The sequence below is a fragment of the Dermacentor variabilis genome, chromosome 2 (genome assembly GCF_050947875.1).
Source record: "Dermacentor variabilis isolate Ectoservices chromosome 2, ASM5094787v1, whole genome shotgun sequence".
In the NCBI taxonomy this organism is placed as follows: Eukaryota; Metazoa; Arthropoda; class Arachnida; order Ixodida; family Ixodidae; genus Dermacentor; species Dermacentor variabilis.
In genome coordinates this window covers 239119503-239133824 of record NC_134569.1, presented here as the reverse complement: position 1 = coordinate 239133824, position 14322 = coordinate 239119503, and the positions used below count along the sequence as shown (strand labels likewise).

The following is a 14322-nucleotide window of genomic DNA, read 5'->3' as shown; positions in this document are numbered from 1 at the left end:
TGTGCATTTATGAGGGCTTCGCCATAGAGAACGAACCAGCATCAAGGCAAAGTAGAAAACTTAACAGAGGAAAGAAAATCAGTTCTCTCCTTTTGCCTGACAAAATGGTGGAGAGTATTCTTGAGCTGTACATGCCCATTGTCCAATTTCTCCAATATTTGGAAGAAGAGGGCGCGTAATCTGACACTTCGTCAAATGCTTTTAAACTGCTCAGTGCTAAGGAAGCCCGAGTTTGTCATTTCGCTTCAGATATATAGTTACCTCTTTTCTTTAACATTGCCACTTTGCAAATTTCTGCAAAATGTTTCCTGCAGCTTGTCTGAAGCGTGCCATCACGTAAAGAATGTTATAGACGTTCTTTCCAGAAAAAGGGCGAGTGCGGAAACGGAATTCAATAAGATTTTACTGAAGTCGCTTTCATTGCTGCAAATTGCAAATGTTGAGGTGGTCCTACTATGCATCACCGGAAGGCAGATGCAAAGAAGCAACGTACCTTCTGCTACTTCCAATTAACACTACCAGAGGAATGTTTATTTGCCTTTGCTGGCGGCCTTCAAAAATCAATTAAGAGGCCGGTTCGATGCCCATAGGAAGGTTGTCGTTCGGCTTAACGTGCGGCTGCCGAAATTCTGCGCATCGGCTAGCCTTTCTGCTATTCATGACGCAGCGAAGTTTTATCTTGGCGACTTTCCTGTGGCTGCTGCCATCAAAGCAAAGCTGATTGCGTGGATGAGCAAATGCTGCCAAATCAAAGAAAAGGATCGCCTAGCTTGCACTTTGTAGGTCTTAGGAATGTGTAACCGCAACTTTTTTTCTAACATCCACAGCCTGCCTTCTACCTTGATGACATTGCTCATGTTGACGTCAACCTGTAACATACTTTCTCCACACTAAGAAAGCTGGAAAGCTACTTCCGGAATCATATGAACCAAGAAAGATTGACCGGACTAGCGCTGCTCAGCCTCTATCGAGAAATTCAAGTGACCCAGGAACACAGACTTTTGCAAGTTGCCGACAAGAACCTTCTCGTTTAAGTTGCACTCAATGCTTCAAAAGTCCATGACAAGCCAGCCCCAAGTAGCCCAAGCTGCAACCCATCTGTGCTCAGTTAAAACACGTTGGCGGGCTAGTTGGTTAGACTCCATGATAGAGTGTATAAGTGCGACTGAACGAGGACGTAGAAAGAAATAGATGCATACAGACAGTGCTTCATTTTCAACTATAGGTTCTTATTTTCGCAAGCATCGATAAATATATGCCGTACGATAAATATATACCGTAAATATATGCCTTTCAAGCGTGCCCTCGACTACTGCTATTAATAGCTACCCAAACAAGTTTTCTGGGCCTCAGTAACCTGCTCCAGTAGGCTGCAACTCCTCTTCTCCTGCATGAATCCGATCTCGACAAGCAGGCGGCGCACAGTACACCGCTTCAGTGATGGGAGATCCATACGCTTTGATTATCTTCTCGACCGTTGGTATCTTGTTGCGGCGAAACGAATCGTGCACATGACCTCAGCGCGCACAATGTGAAGCTGTCATACTTCGTGCTGCGTCTTCTTTTCTCCGCATTTCGTGGGCGCTTTCACGAGGGCGTCGACAGTTTGCCGCCCGAAATATGCCACACTTTGACCTCCTTCCTCACCTTGAACACTGTGCTTTCGCTGACACCAAGCATCTCGGCTACAAACTTGGTCGTGGCCTCCACGCTGCGTTCAGGCTCCCTGTTACGCTAATACGTGTAGCAGTGGAGGGTCATGTTGCGTGAATCACTATTCAAGATATGGCCGCTCTTGTTCTTGTCAAGGCTCCTTGGTGGTATGGACATCGAGGTGACACAAGGCTCGTTTGGCAACAAAGTCCGATCTCAGCTCACTGGCCTTCACGGCGGAAAACTCGTACGGAATGCCTTGCGTGAACTGGCGAGATTGCAGGCTTGCAAAACTATAATAATAATAATAATAATAATAATAATAATAATAATAATAATAATAATGAAAAGGAAAAAAATTTGTGAAAACACAAAACCAAAATATATAAATTTTATGCTATTTAAAACCAAGAGTATTTATTTAAAATGATGAATGAAGCATTTTTGTACCTTTCCTGCCTCGACTGTATTCTAGCCCCAGGTTTGTAATGGTTGCGATAAATGCATTGTTTTATGTAAGTACTTGTTCAATAGCACCTGATTCATTTTAAGCTCGGAAAGCAAGTAGTAGATATGCCGTGTACATGTAAACAAGCGCAAAAGCCATGCAGAGCTGCTCTTTCTACTTTTGTCATTTGCAATGAAGCCAAAGAGCAGACGATGGGCAGCATTGTATAAGGCACGGGGTTATTTTTCTGACGTTACCCGGCACGTGCTGTAGCACATGAGAGCTCTACTAAACCTGTAATCAAAATATAAAAGTATTTATTTATACCGAGAATTGCACGTTTCAGGAGCACAATTCTTTGAGCGGGACTATTTCAGTCGTGGAGGCAATCGGGTGTCGCGCTTCGGTCATCTGGGTGGGGCCTCCTCTTTTTTTTCTAAAGTTGTACTTAACTTATAGTTCAGAAAGTGCAAGCAAATTAAATAGATGTATGTTATAGTCCTCTTCTCCTATTCTCCGGTGCAGTATAGCCAACCAAGCTTCACCTGGTTAACTTCCCTGCCTTTTTCCCGACCTCTCTCTTTCTTGTGATAAAAGTGGCATACTACACGTGGTCAGTGTTCCTATACAGTCACACTTTATTTTACTAGCCTAGCTCCTGTATTAGCAGCATCCTCCAGGGTTCCGTCAGCAATGACTGGTCATGATCGTCCAAAGAGCAGCAGCAGCTCACAGTGCCGCGTCTGTGGGAACATGTCCACGGGACAGGCCAGCTGCAGCCGGAATGGAGGCCCCAGCTTGTGGGTCTTAGGCCGGCTGTCACACAGCCTGCACAAAAGAGGGGGGGAGGGGGGGTAATGTTCTCTCAGCACTCAACAAACAATAGCTTAGTAAAACGTGTTAGTTGGTGCTTGTTTCCATTCCATTTGTCTAATCCATTTGCAAAAAACTCTAGCCACAAACTAGCCCATCTGAAAGCATTTGTTACATATTATTGTGGTTTCAGCCTGTGACTATTCTGTTGCTGGGCCTGTCACCTGCTTTTATCACTCAAGTGCTGTAGTATTAATTAATGAGACGAACACCAAAGCAAGAAAACAACACAATGCAGACTGCAAACCAAGCCTGCTTTCTTTTCTTTAGTACTACGTCACTTCACTGATAGACTGATGTTTTTCCATCTTTTTCCCTGCCCATGAGCACCTGTCTCAGGCCATCTCTATCATAAAGTGCTCTGGATCATCCACTCTACTTTCATTGGTAGACATTTAGCCTTTACATCACACACGGCAAGTGGATCAATGGCTCTCATGCCAATGTGAGGTTTTATTTTATTTATTTATTTACAATACTGCAGCTCTCGACTTGGAGCATAACAGGTTATCGTGACCAGCAGTTTAATCCTTAAATTCTTGCTGTTATCACTCTCCTCTCGATTTCTAGCATTTGTTTCTGTTGTAATGAAGCAGAAACCAATGACTACTTCCTTTTTTCTTGCCACTGTTTAACCTTACTAGCACAAGATTTGCCTCCAAGTCCCTCTTCATCGTTTTACGTTTCAGATTACTTTTCTAAATTTTAATTGTTCGTAGCTGTACAGTTTGGCCATCACCGCAGGGCAGTTTGGACTAGCACACAGCAACAGGGTTGAGTTTACCTAAAGACAATTTGTACTGTAAAACAGGGCCAGCCAACAACAGTGATGAAGCAGTTGGGCAAGAAGCATTCCGCAATAGCATGGTTCATGGTGGTGACCTGAAGCACCGAAAGCACCGGGGGCAAGTGGTCAGCTTTGAAGGCTGGATCCATCCCTCAATGGAGGCTGACAGTGTCTTGTGTGCGCTGTTAGCCTTTGTTGCTCCTCAGTAGCTTGTCTTGTCATTTCTTGATACCTCCAGACCATTACCCTTATGAGCCATCACTATTTTAATAAACAATTACCATGATAATCTCACACACTGCCTCAACTTGTGCCACTGCATGCCCATAGACTCTTCTACACAATGCACCGATTACTCACTCAACAAAGTTGTCCATGGCTGAACCCTCAGGCTTACAGGAGATGTAGACCAGGCGCTTGATTTGTCTGTACTCCCGTAGTGCTCGAATGGCACGAGCGTCTGGCAAACACAGACATGGGCAGACAAGAACAACAAAATGGAAAGTTGGCAGTATGTATATTGTTGGTGAAACAATTAGATGGGCAGCACAGAAATACCATGCAGACAGGAGAGCGCACACAGACATATCAGTGCTAACTTAAAACAAATTTACTGGACGAAAGGCACACAAAATATACTGTACATATGCAAGTATGACAGCCATTCATGCACCATGAGCTATTCCACACAAAGTTGCAACAGAGCTAATGCCATACTATATGTCAACCAGTGAAGCTAATCAGATTGTGCAGTTACGCAACTCCTGTGTAAGTGCTCCCATGATGGCCATACTGACGAACTAATCAAATCTTAGATATGCAGTGACTCAAATGCTAAGGCACAAGTTTGCACTGTTTCTTACACAATGTTTTGTTGATGTCTGTAGTGTTTGACATGCGCACTGTTGGAATACTGGGTGGTGTAGCCCTTCATGGTTTTTGAACGGTGTGTAAATTAAGGGGCCTACCCAGTCTTCATTGCCAGCTAGCACATGTTGTCGACAACCATTTGTTAAGCCACCATCCAGGTGGGAACACAGCTGACTCACCCTCAATGCTGAGCACCCGGCGTTTTTTATGTCCGAGCTTCAGCATGACGCGACTCCTCGCTTGCACCCTATAGTTTCATACAATAATTACTAGAGGGAACTCTGGCGCTGCAGTCGTTGTACCACCATGGGAATGATGGGAAGTGTAGTAAAACCTCGTTAAACCGTACCTGTTTAAACAGTAGTTTAGTTTTAAAAGTAGTAAAATCAAATCCCTGACTCAGCGGCCATTGAACATAATGTGTTTTGTATCCGCATAAACTGTACCAGCTTATTGCGTACGTACCGGTTAACATGTAGTGTTTCCACTTTTCGTCGCGCAAACACGGCGGTGCTTTGTCTCCATCGGGTGGTCCGGCAGAACATGCCTTGCAGATCTGAACAATGGCCTCCAAGTGCCCTGTGCTTTCACGCGTGAAGCCACATCAACATCAACATCATTTCGCCACCATCCAAGAGAGCGTTGTGGCATTTTGTAAGCGAGGACTCGCGTCATGCCGAAGCTCAGGATAAATCAGCGCAATCTGTATATACTCTTCGAAGTGCAGAAGACTCTGCAAACGTGCACAACTGCTAATAATTGCAACATTGAGCTTGTCCAGGTGGCCAAATCGAAATGTGCCAAGCCTCTCAACTGGCATGCCCATGATAAATTCATAAAGGCGTTTCATTCGCTTGTCAATACATGCGTCGTGGCATAATGGTTTGAATATGAGGCTTCTGTGCTAGAGTTCCTGTGTCCGAATCCTGCCATCAGACAATTTTAATTATGTTTATTTAATTATTTATTATGCAGTACATTGTTGAAAATAATGAGTTTACAAAGACACAAAGCCCCTCCCCCCCCCTGAAATTTTTTCGTGCTGTCTATGCACTGCCAACCAAGGCGACCCCCGGCGCCAGAAATTATTCTGGATTTTGTCTAGAATGTCTTCTTCACGCACGAAAAGACATTTCACTGCGAACATTGCGAACTCGGGCTGGATTTGGCGGCAACGCCCATGCACCGGGAGTAACATAACGCAAGCAGCCCCATCCGAGCACAAAGTTTTAAGGGCGTTTTGATGGGGAATGGGCTTGCCGCGGCATCTCACGGAGACCGCCGCATCTACTGAGTGTATGGATGTGAATTCCGAAACTTTATGGGCATAAAGTTCTCATAAACTTTTGATGTGAAAGGTGCACTGACATTTCCAAAGTTGTGCTTTTTCAGTTGCGGAACTTTGTGGGTTTAATATTATAAACATATGACGCCAAAGGTGAATTTACTTTTCTAAAGTCTTGCATCGGAACATACAACGAGACAAGCCAAATCAACACACTACCAGACAAGCTGACAAAGCACGCAGCGAGGTCCAGTGAGACGAAGCATTGTGGTGGTTCATTTGTGCTGTCATGTCACAGAAAAGAATATGAACACTTCTTTTTTTTACCCTATGCCAAAGCATCCATGTCAAGACACTAAAGCCAGCCAAGATAACTACATCCTTATTTATTCTTTCTGCTTTGACTTTTATTCGCGAGGACACATTGAGCCTCTTCAATATTTTTGTTCTCGCTACCTTATCTGCGGGCTGCCAGAGCCTGCCAGAGCGCAAGCGTTTTCCTCGTGCTGCCCCGACCACCACACGGCGCACTTCGGTGTGTGTTCGGTTTTCTCTGGCCGAGTAGATTTTCGCCTGGCAAAGTTTTGGGCGCTTTCTGGCTAGCAGACGAGAAAAAGAAACAATGGTCGCTCACCGCCATCACTGTGGGAGCTCGACGGATTGCACCACGTTCGCTTGAGCGCAACCTCTCTGGAATGTCTTGTCTCGACGGTGTAGGATACCGAGCAGTATGCGCATGGTTCTCAGTGGACCAAGTGTCTGATGTTTTCTTCGATATTCCTTCGGTAGTCACATTAGGTGACCAAAGTAGGCATTCGATTGTGGCCAACATACTTGCCTTTCCATTTCTTCATTTCGGTTCCCCCACCCAACAAAGGGAAAAAAAGAATACATTATTGCAGCACAGCGAATTGTCGCATGGTGAAAGTTCCATTTTGTTACTTCTTCTTTTGCGGAAAGTAATGGGCCACGGGACGCATCAGTTGCCGGATACTCTTATTATATTATTGCGATTGCAATTATATGGACACTCCAGGTGCATTTCTGCCATCAGCCTCATGTTTCGTATAAAGTCCAAGGGCAATAACATTGGGCGCCACATGCTGTATGCACGAGTGAAAGCGAAGGGAGGGAGGGGGGGGTGGAATGGGTGAGCCGATGATGGTGGCTCAGTCTTGTGTGCACAAGGGAGAAAAGCGAGGAGGAAGCGTGCCACCTTCCACCGTGTGCGATACATCGGAGGGATTGGATGGAATGGGGCAGGATCTAGGATTCTGTGAACTTGTAATCGCGCAACATGTTTGTTTGCTTGTTTGACGCATTATATACAGTGACCTTTTCTTAGATACGTAGATTTATTGGATACTCATACGTATATTTAAATATCTTGTTGTGAGGTCTTGTGTATATGTGCAGTGAACATTGTTTCCAGTGATGCTTTTTTACCCTTTATCAAGCTGTACCTTCACATTTGTATATCCAACTGTATCTTCGCATTTCTAATGTACGAGGGCTGGTCAAATGAAAGTGAGCCTACCCACCCCGCGCAATAATGGTTCGATTCATTATCTGCGAGGCATGCACGTAGCACACAGGCATCTCTCACTTACAAAACTGACATGCAGGTGTGAGGATAAATGTTCTTTATTGCTCTCATACATTGGGTTGAACACGGTTGCGTGACGTAATGGATGCTCCAGAAGTTGAGCAGCGTGGTGCTGTGAGGTTTTTGACAGCTGAAGGTGTTTCCCAAAAAGAATTTAGTCACTGTATTGCTGCCATGTACGTTGGACATTGCATTTCGTTGGCCACTGTGAAGCGTTGGAGCAAACGGTTCAAAGAAGGACGTGAAAGTTGCAAAGACGATCCAAGACCAGGCCAAAGCCATCGCGCAATCACCCCAAACAAAATTGCAAAGGTTGATGAGCTGATGAGACAAGAACGGAGGACAAGCATACACGAACTGGCAGAGCGGGTGAACATCAGTCACGGTTTGGTTCACGCCATAGTTCATGAACATCTGGTTATAGACTCGTGTGTGCGCAATGGACGCCTAAGATTTTGAACCACTGCCAGAAGACTGAGAAGTTCGGTGCTGCTTTGACTCATCTGACCCCATATCCGGAATGAGGGTGATGACTTCTTGTCTGCAGTTGTGACTGGGGACAAACCATGGTGCCACTACTACGAGCCTGAAACACGATGGCAAAGCTTACAGTGGTAACAATCAAATTCACCACCCCCAAAGAAAGCAAAGGCCATCATTTCCCCCGAAAGGTGCTGACTTTATCGATCGTCAGGGGCCATTACTGATAGCATTTGCTAAATCTTGAGAGACTATCAATTCTTTTTGATATTGTGAAATGCCGGATCGGCTGCGTGTCACAATCAAGAACAAGCAACATGGAAAATTGACGAATGGGGTCATTTTGTTCCTCGACAATGCCTGTCCTCGCGTCGCTAATGTGGTTAATACAAAACTGGCAAAGTTCAAGAGGGAAACACTATAGACCTATCGCCTTGCGATTTCCACATTTTGAGGCAACCGAAAAAACACCTCAAGGGAACCAGATTTATGCCAGACGATGACATGGAAGATTCATTTGCAGACTTTTTGAAGCAGCAACCCAAGGAGTTTTATGAGACGGGAATAACGCGACTCGTTAGTCAATGGGACCAATGTCTAAATGCTCATGGAGTCTACTTTTAAAGTGCCCCGTTTGTCATATGTTCTCATTGACTCACTTTGATTTGACTCACCCTCGTATATATTGCAGAACTCCTGCTTTTTATACGTACTCTCTGTTGCGGCTATAATTTTGGTGCAGTTACTCACGATACACGACTGGCGACAGCTGCTCCTGCGCAATACGTTGAATTAAATGACAGCGTCATTAATATCTTATACTGGCTGTTGCATATGTACAAAAATGTAAACAAGGTTCTAGAATAACAAAGTTTCATTAACATATTTGTCCTCAACTTGTTCATTTCATGGCCTTTACATTTTTCATATCAGCGGCATGCATTGCTTTGCTGGTTTAGAACTGATATAGTTGTAAAGTTTGTGTGATATTTTCTTTACTTATTAACTAGACAAAAAACATGGAAGCATTGATATCAGCTATTTTTGGCACAATTTTTGGCACATACGAGTATATTCTTTTATGCAAAAATACATATTTTACTTGTTTTGACAGTGCGTAGCATTCAAGAATTCGTATTTGATCCCTTGACAAACTGTTTAAGAGGAAGAGGAAGCTTTAGCTCAGGCCCAACTCCGACCCAGCCTGTTCAAGTACATGTAAAATGCACAAACGCTTTTCTGAGATAACCCCTGGATTTTAATGAAATTTGTTGAATTTGAAAGAGAAAGTTAAATTCTAGTGTCTGTTGGAAGCGAAATTTTGAATTAGGGCCTGAATTTTGTTTAAAATATTCTGAAAAATTCGAAAAAATAGAAGCACGATGTTTACAAACTAATAGCTCTGCATCAAGAACAGATATCAAGATTCTGTAAACAGCATCTATTATAACAGTCAAAGCAGACCAATTCAGTATGTCAATTCGTATTTTGTGAATTGGTTACATTGTGTACAAGGGTTCTGAAAAAGCCGTATTTCCATCATACTAAATTTCTTGAGATTCATATGTAACATATATCAATTTTGTCCACTGTAGATGCACTATTTGATGCAATTCACAGAATTGTGATATCATTTTTTATTGTTGAGTTACCCAGAGTTTTAAACTTGATAGTAACATCGGGTGTACCACAGGGATTGGTACTGGGACCTCTGCTTTTCGTGATTTACATAAACGACCTCCCTAAATGCATTTCCCATTCATCTATCAGGCTTTTCGCAGATGACTGCGTCATTTATCACAAAATAACTAACCACACTGATTCTGATAAGCTTCAAGATGACCTTAGAAGCATATCCAACTGGTGCGATAAATGGCTCATGCGACTAAATGTTAATAAATGTAAAACAATGCATGTATGAAGCCGCACTAACACTGACAACACGCGTATTTACTTACTTCACGATACTTCTCTTGAATCCGTCAACTCGTACAAATACTTAGGTGTCCATATTTCACGTAACTTATCATGGCATACGCACATCAAACACGTCACTAATAACACTAACCGGGTTCTTGGATACTTGCGTCGAAATTTCTCTGCTGAGTCTGTGCCGATAAAGCTTACCTTCTACAAAACATTAGTGCGACCAAAGCTAGAATATGCATCCACCGTATGGGATCCCCATCAAATCACACTGATAAACACGCCAGAATCCATCCAGAATCGTGCAGCACGTTTCATCTTATCTAACTATTCTCGTTACGCCAGCATTACTTCCATGAAAAACACACTTACATTACTGCAGCTTTCATCGCGCCGTAGATGTTTTAGACTGTGTTTTTTCGACAGGCTGTATCACCACAACCCACTATTGAAGGATCAGCTTGTATTACTCGCCCTTCATACATTTCATCCCATTTCGATCACATGTTTAAAGTTAGTGTTCCATATTTTAGAACAAGAATGTGTCATGGTTCTTTTATTCCTAAAACCAGCGCTGATTGGAATGATCTTGCTCCCTCCATCGCTGCCATTTCTGACGTTGCCAATTTCAAGACTGCTGTATTTTCTGCCGTTTTGTAATACCTATTATTGTATAATTATGTACTGTTTTTTTCACTTACCGCTCCTTTCTGTAATGCCTTCGGGCCAGAAAAGTATCCAAAATAAATAAATAAATAGTTTCGTTTTCTGAAAATTTGCGACTTTGGCCAATGTTTAATAAAGGATTGACAACCTAAATGAAAAATTTGAAACTAACAGTCACTAGAATTTAGGTTTTTCTTTTAAATGCAACAAACCTCGTTAAATTTAGTGCAGTGGTTGCCGAGAAAGATGAATTCTCCTTCTACAGATAGGAGGACCCGAGCTAAAGCTTCCTCTTAAGGAGGGCGAGTTGCAACTTGAGCCCTTGCGCCCTCCAACGAAATTTCTGGCTGCGCCACTGCGTACAGCCCCATAATTCAATTAAAGTTTAACGCTTCTACCACAATGCGGTGTGCCATATGAGGCAGTGATAATGCTCAACTCTCAGAGATTATGAACAGTGACACGCCTCAAGCAGACATGTTTGTCTCCCTGTGTGTTCTGTGGACTACGCAGACACACAGCAGTAGTGCAAGCAAGGTAACATATAATATCAACTCGTCACTCTCGTACCAGACTAAACGCTGAAGAAATTACACATTTGCTGCCAACATCACCGCTAGTAATCGTCAATCAAAGCAAACAGCATACATAGCTTCGCTTGCATCGATTCCCACAGTGCATGGGATCTGCATCTCTTTTTTACTGCTTTGCGGCACTGTCACTTGCTCTATAAGCTTAATATATGAGGACAACCGAAATTTAATATACCTTACAGCCCCGTTCAATAATTCAGACTCTGCCTACACAGGTGAAGCAAAAATAGCAATATTTTGGGTTTTATATGTCACCAGCATCCCCGCAGCATGGTCATCTGCCATGTTGCCAGAGCCTCTTCGAAACTGAAGCTAGTGAAGCCTAGTTGATCTAGCAATGACTGTGTCCAAACCGCAGAACAGGCCAAGCCCAGCAAGCTTATTCTAAAGCTACATTGTAATGAAAGTTCTGCCAGTGTCAGTTCCGTGCATCTAACGTTTGTTGATTCACATGTTACAGTGAAACTTCATTAATAACGCATTTACCGTATCTACTTGCATAATGATTGCACTCGCGTAATGATCGCACCCCAAAATTTTGTCGTAGAAATTCGATTTTTTTCCTTTCCCGTGTAGTGATCACACCCTGTACTTGCTATAGCGATATGTCGTGTGCCAAGTCTAGCTAATGATGATCACGCTTACCATCTGTCGAATGCTACACGAACGACTCTTCAAACATACCAAGTGGTCTGCATGCACCGAACATCCTTAAGCAGACGCCCCATTTCATTCCTTTCATCACTTTCCACACTTCCATGAAAAAAAAAGCTACAACCAAGCTTGCCTTGGCTTTATTATTTGTAGGCTTTATAATGGTTGTGGTCAACAACAAAAAAAAGGTGCTTTTAGATTCTTCTCGTCTGCACTCGTGGGCATGCAACAAATCGTGAGCGGCAACGATAGTAGCCACATTTACACTGACACGTTACAAGTGTACCCTATTCATACACCATGCGTTTGTAACACAGCTAAAATATTCGCCCACCCATAGCAGAAGCGTGCCTTATTAAGATAGTAGTGAAGACAAATGCCGCAGTTACCGTAGCGTACCCGCCATTTGTTTCTGTCACTGGCACCTAAGCACGCCCATCTCTGTTTCTGTCCCCTCAAAGTGGTCATGGCTATGTTATTGCTGCAAGCTTGCCGATAGAAACGATATTATTCATTACTGATATGGAAGAAACTTTCAATGCGCGTAGCGTACTCACGAGAAGAAAAAAATTTGCATTCAGCGCATTCGGCTTGCTCCGCCGGCCGCCATTTTTGTTTTGGTGTCCCGCATTGACAGCGGCAGCCACCTGCTTGTCATCCCGCAGCAAATATGGGATAATAAATAAAATTTTTATTTTCGTTGGAAATTTAACCTGCATAATGATCGCACCCCTGAATTTGCGTCAATTTTCCTTTACAAGAAAGTGTGATCATTATGCGAGTAAATACGGTACTCGAATCTGACGCACACTTTTTTCCCAATAAAATGGGTCCAAGAATTGCGTGTGCATTAGAATCGAATATGACCATAAATCTGCGTTACCATATCGCCATCAGCATTTCAAGATAGCCTCCTCATACGCTCCTTGAGCCTAGCTGCTGTAGCTTCCTCCATGTGCTGTAGTATGTATGGTCTACTGTCTGTCTTCCCATTTTCTGCGCTTGCTCTATCAGCATGGAAGCACTGACTGCAAAGACAAGTTGAGTTCATCATGATGCTGCAGTTAAAAGTAAAGTGATTGTGTGTGCAAAGACAGACGGAAATCGGGCCGCATCATGGGCATTTTGAGTTTCAGAAACTTGCGTGCAGGACTGGCACAAACAGAAAGGGGGCATTGTACTCCAGCGGATACTGCGTATGGTGTGGCCCCATGGGCCCTATCTTGAAAGCGATCTGCGATGTGCACAGAGTCTACGCATATAGGCAAACTGAGGGCCAATAGCATCGTGTGCACTGTATTCTCCTCGCTTAGTTCGTGTTGAAGTGAGTGGCAGTGCGAAGGTCAATTCGCTTGCTCCTGCAACCACACTTGCTCACTCCAGTGTTTTGGTAGTGATTTGCTGTCGTTATCCGAGTGAGACAGTTCATGTTTGCTTGTGCTCACGTGACACTATGCTTGCTAATTTAGCTACTAAGTGAGTGTTTACAAGTTCATACAGCCGATAAAACTACTATCCTTACTTAGTATAGCTGTCTACTAATTTGCTATCGCAATCGATGCTTCGCCTTTCGGGTGAAACAGTCTTTTTTATTCATCGCAACTTTAATGTATTGGGAGTACCGTATTTACTCGAATCTAGGCTGACCCCGATGCTAAGCTGACCTCCTAAAGTCCGAAGCCAACAAAAAAATATATATATATTACCTCGAATGTAGGCCGAACAAAAAAAGTGAGGACAGCGTTCACAAAATGCAAACAACATTTATTGAATCTGAACGTGCAGAGCTCATTCAATGTCGTCGTCACTGCTAGACTCGGAGCTGTGTTCCTTGTCACTGTCACCTTCAAACAATGCACTATCTTCGGTACCGCCAAGCGCATTAGATATGCTGCACTTTTTAAAGGCACGCACGATCAGAGTACCTGGGATGTCGTCCCACACTGCAGCTACCCAGCCCACCAGTTGCGATAGTGATGCACGTTTGATGTGGCCCGTTGCCATTAGCATGTGGTCTTCGTCACTCAACTAGTCCATGTAATATTTCCGCAGACGATCCTTGAAAGGTTTGTTCATGCAGACATCAAGTGGCTGCAACTGGCCCGTCATGCCGCCTGGTATGACAGCGAGGTCCGTATTCGTTTGGGCGAGCGCAGCCTTCACGTTGTCGGTCAAGTGCCCAAGGTAAGAGTCGACGACAAGGAACGAGTTCTTTGTCAAAAGGGCTCCTGGACGCCATCGCCACACAATCTTAACCCACTCTCCCACTATCGCACCCGTCATCCACCCGTTCTCATTTGCCCGCACAATGACATTTCTTGGGAAAGTTCCTCGAGCAGGCAGTGTATTCCTTTTAAATATCATATAAGGAGGGAGTTTATGTCCATGAGCTGTGCAGCACAGCATCACAGTTGCGCGCAGCTTCTCGTAGCCTGCAGAGCGCACCTTCACCTCCTTGGCACCTCTTTCATTCACAGTGTA

At 43.8% G+C, this 14322-nt stretch overlaps 1 protein-coding gene across 1 annotated transcript in view; it reads right to left on the bottom strand.

Moving 5' to 3' along the window:
- Positions 1 to 2715: 2715 nt before the first annotated feature.
- LOC142573176 (tRNA (uracil-5-)-methyltransferase homolog B-like) overlaps positions 2716 to 14322 on the bottom strand; it is a 126053-nt gene continuing 114446 nt past the window's right edge. The window contains exons 13-14 of the mRNA XM_075682746.1: positions 4122 to 4221; positions 2716 to 2929 (exon numbers count right to left, since the gene is read on the bottom strand). Of these exons, the coding sequence (XP_075538861.1) occupies positions 2803 to 2929; positions 4122 to 4221 (227 nt within the window). The 3' untranslated portion in view covers positions 2716 to 2802. The remainder of the gene's footprint in view (positions 2930 to 4121; positions 4222 to 14322) is intronic.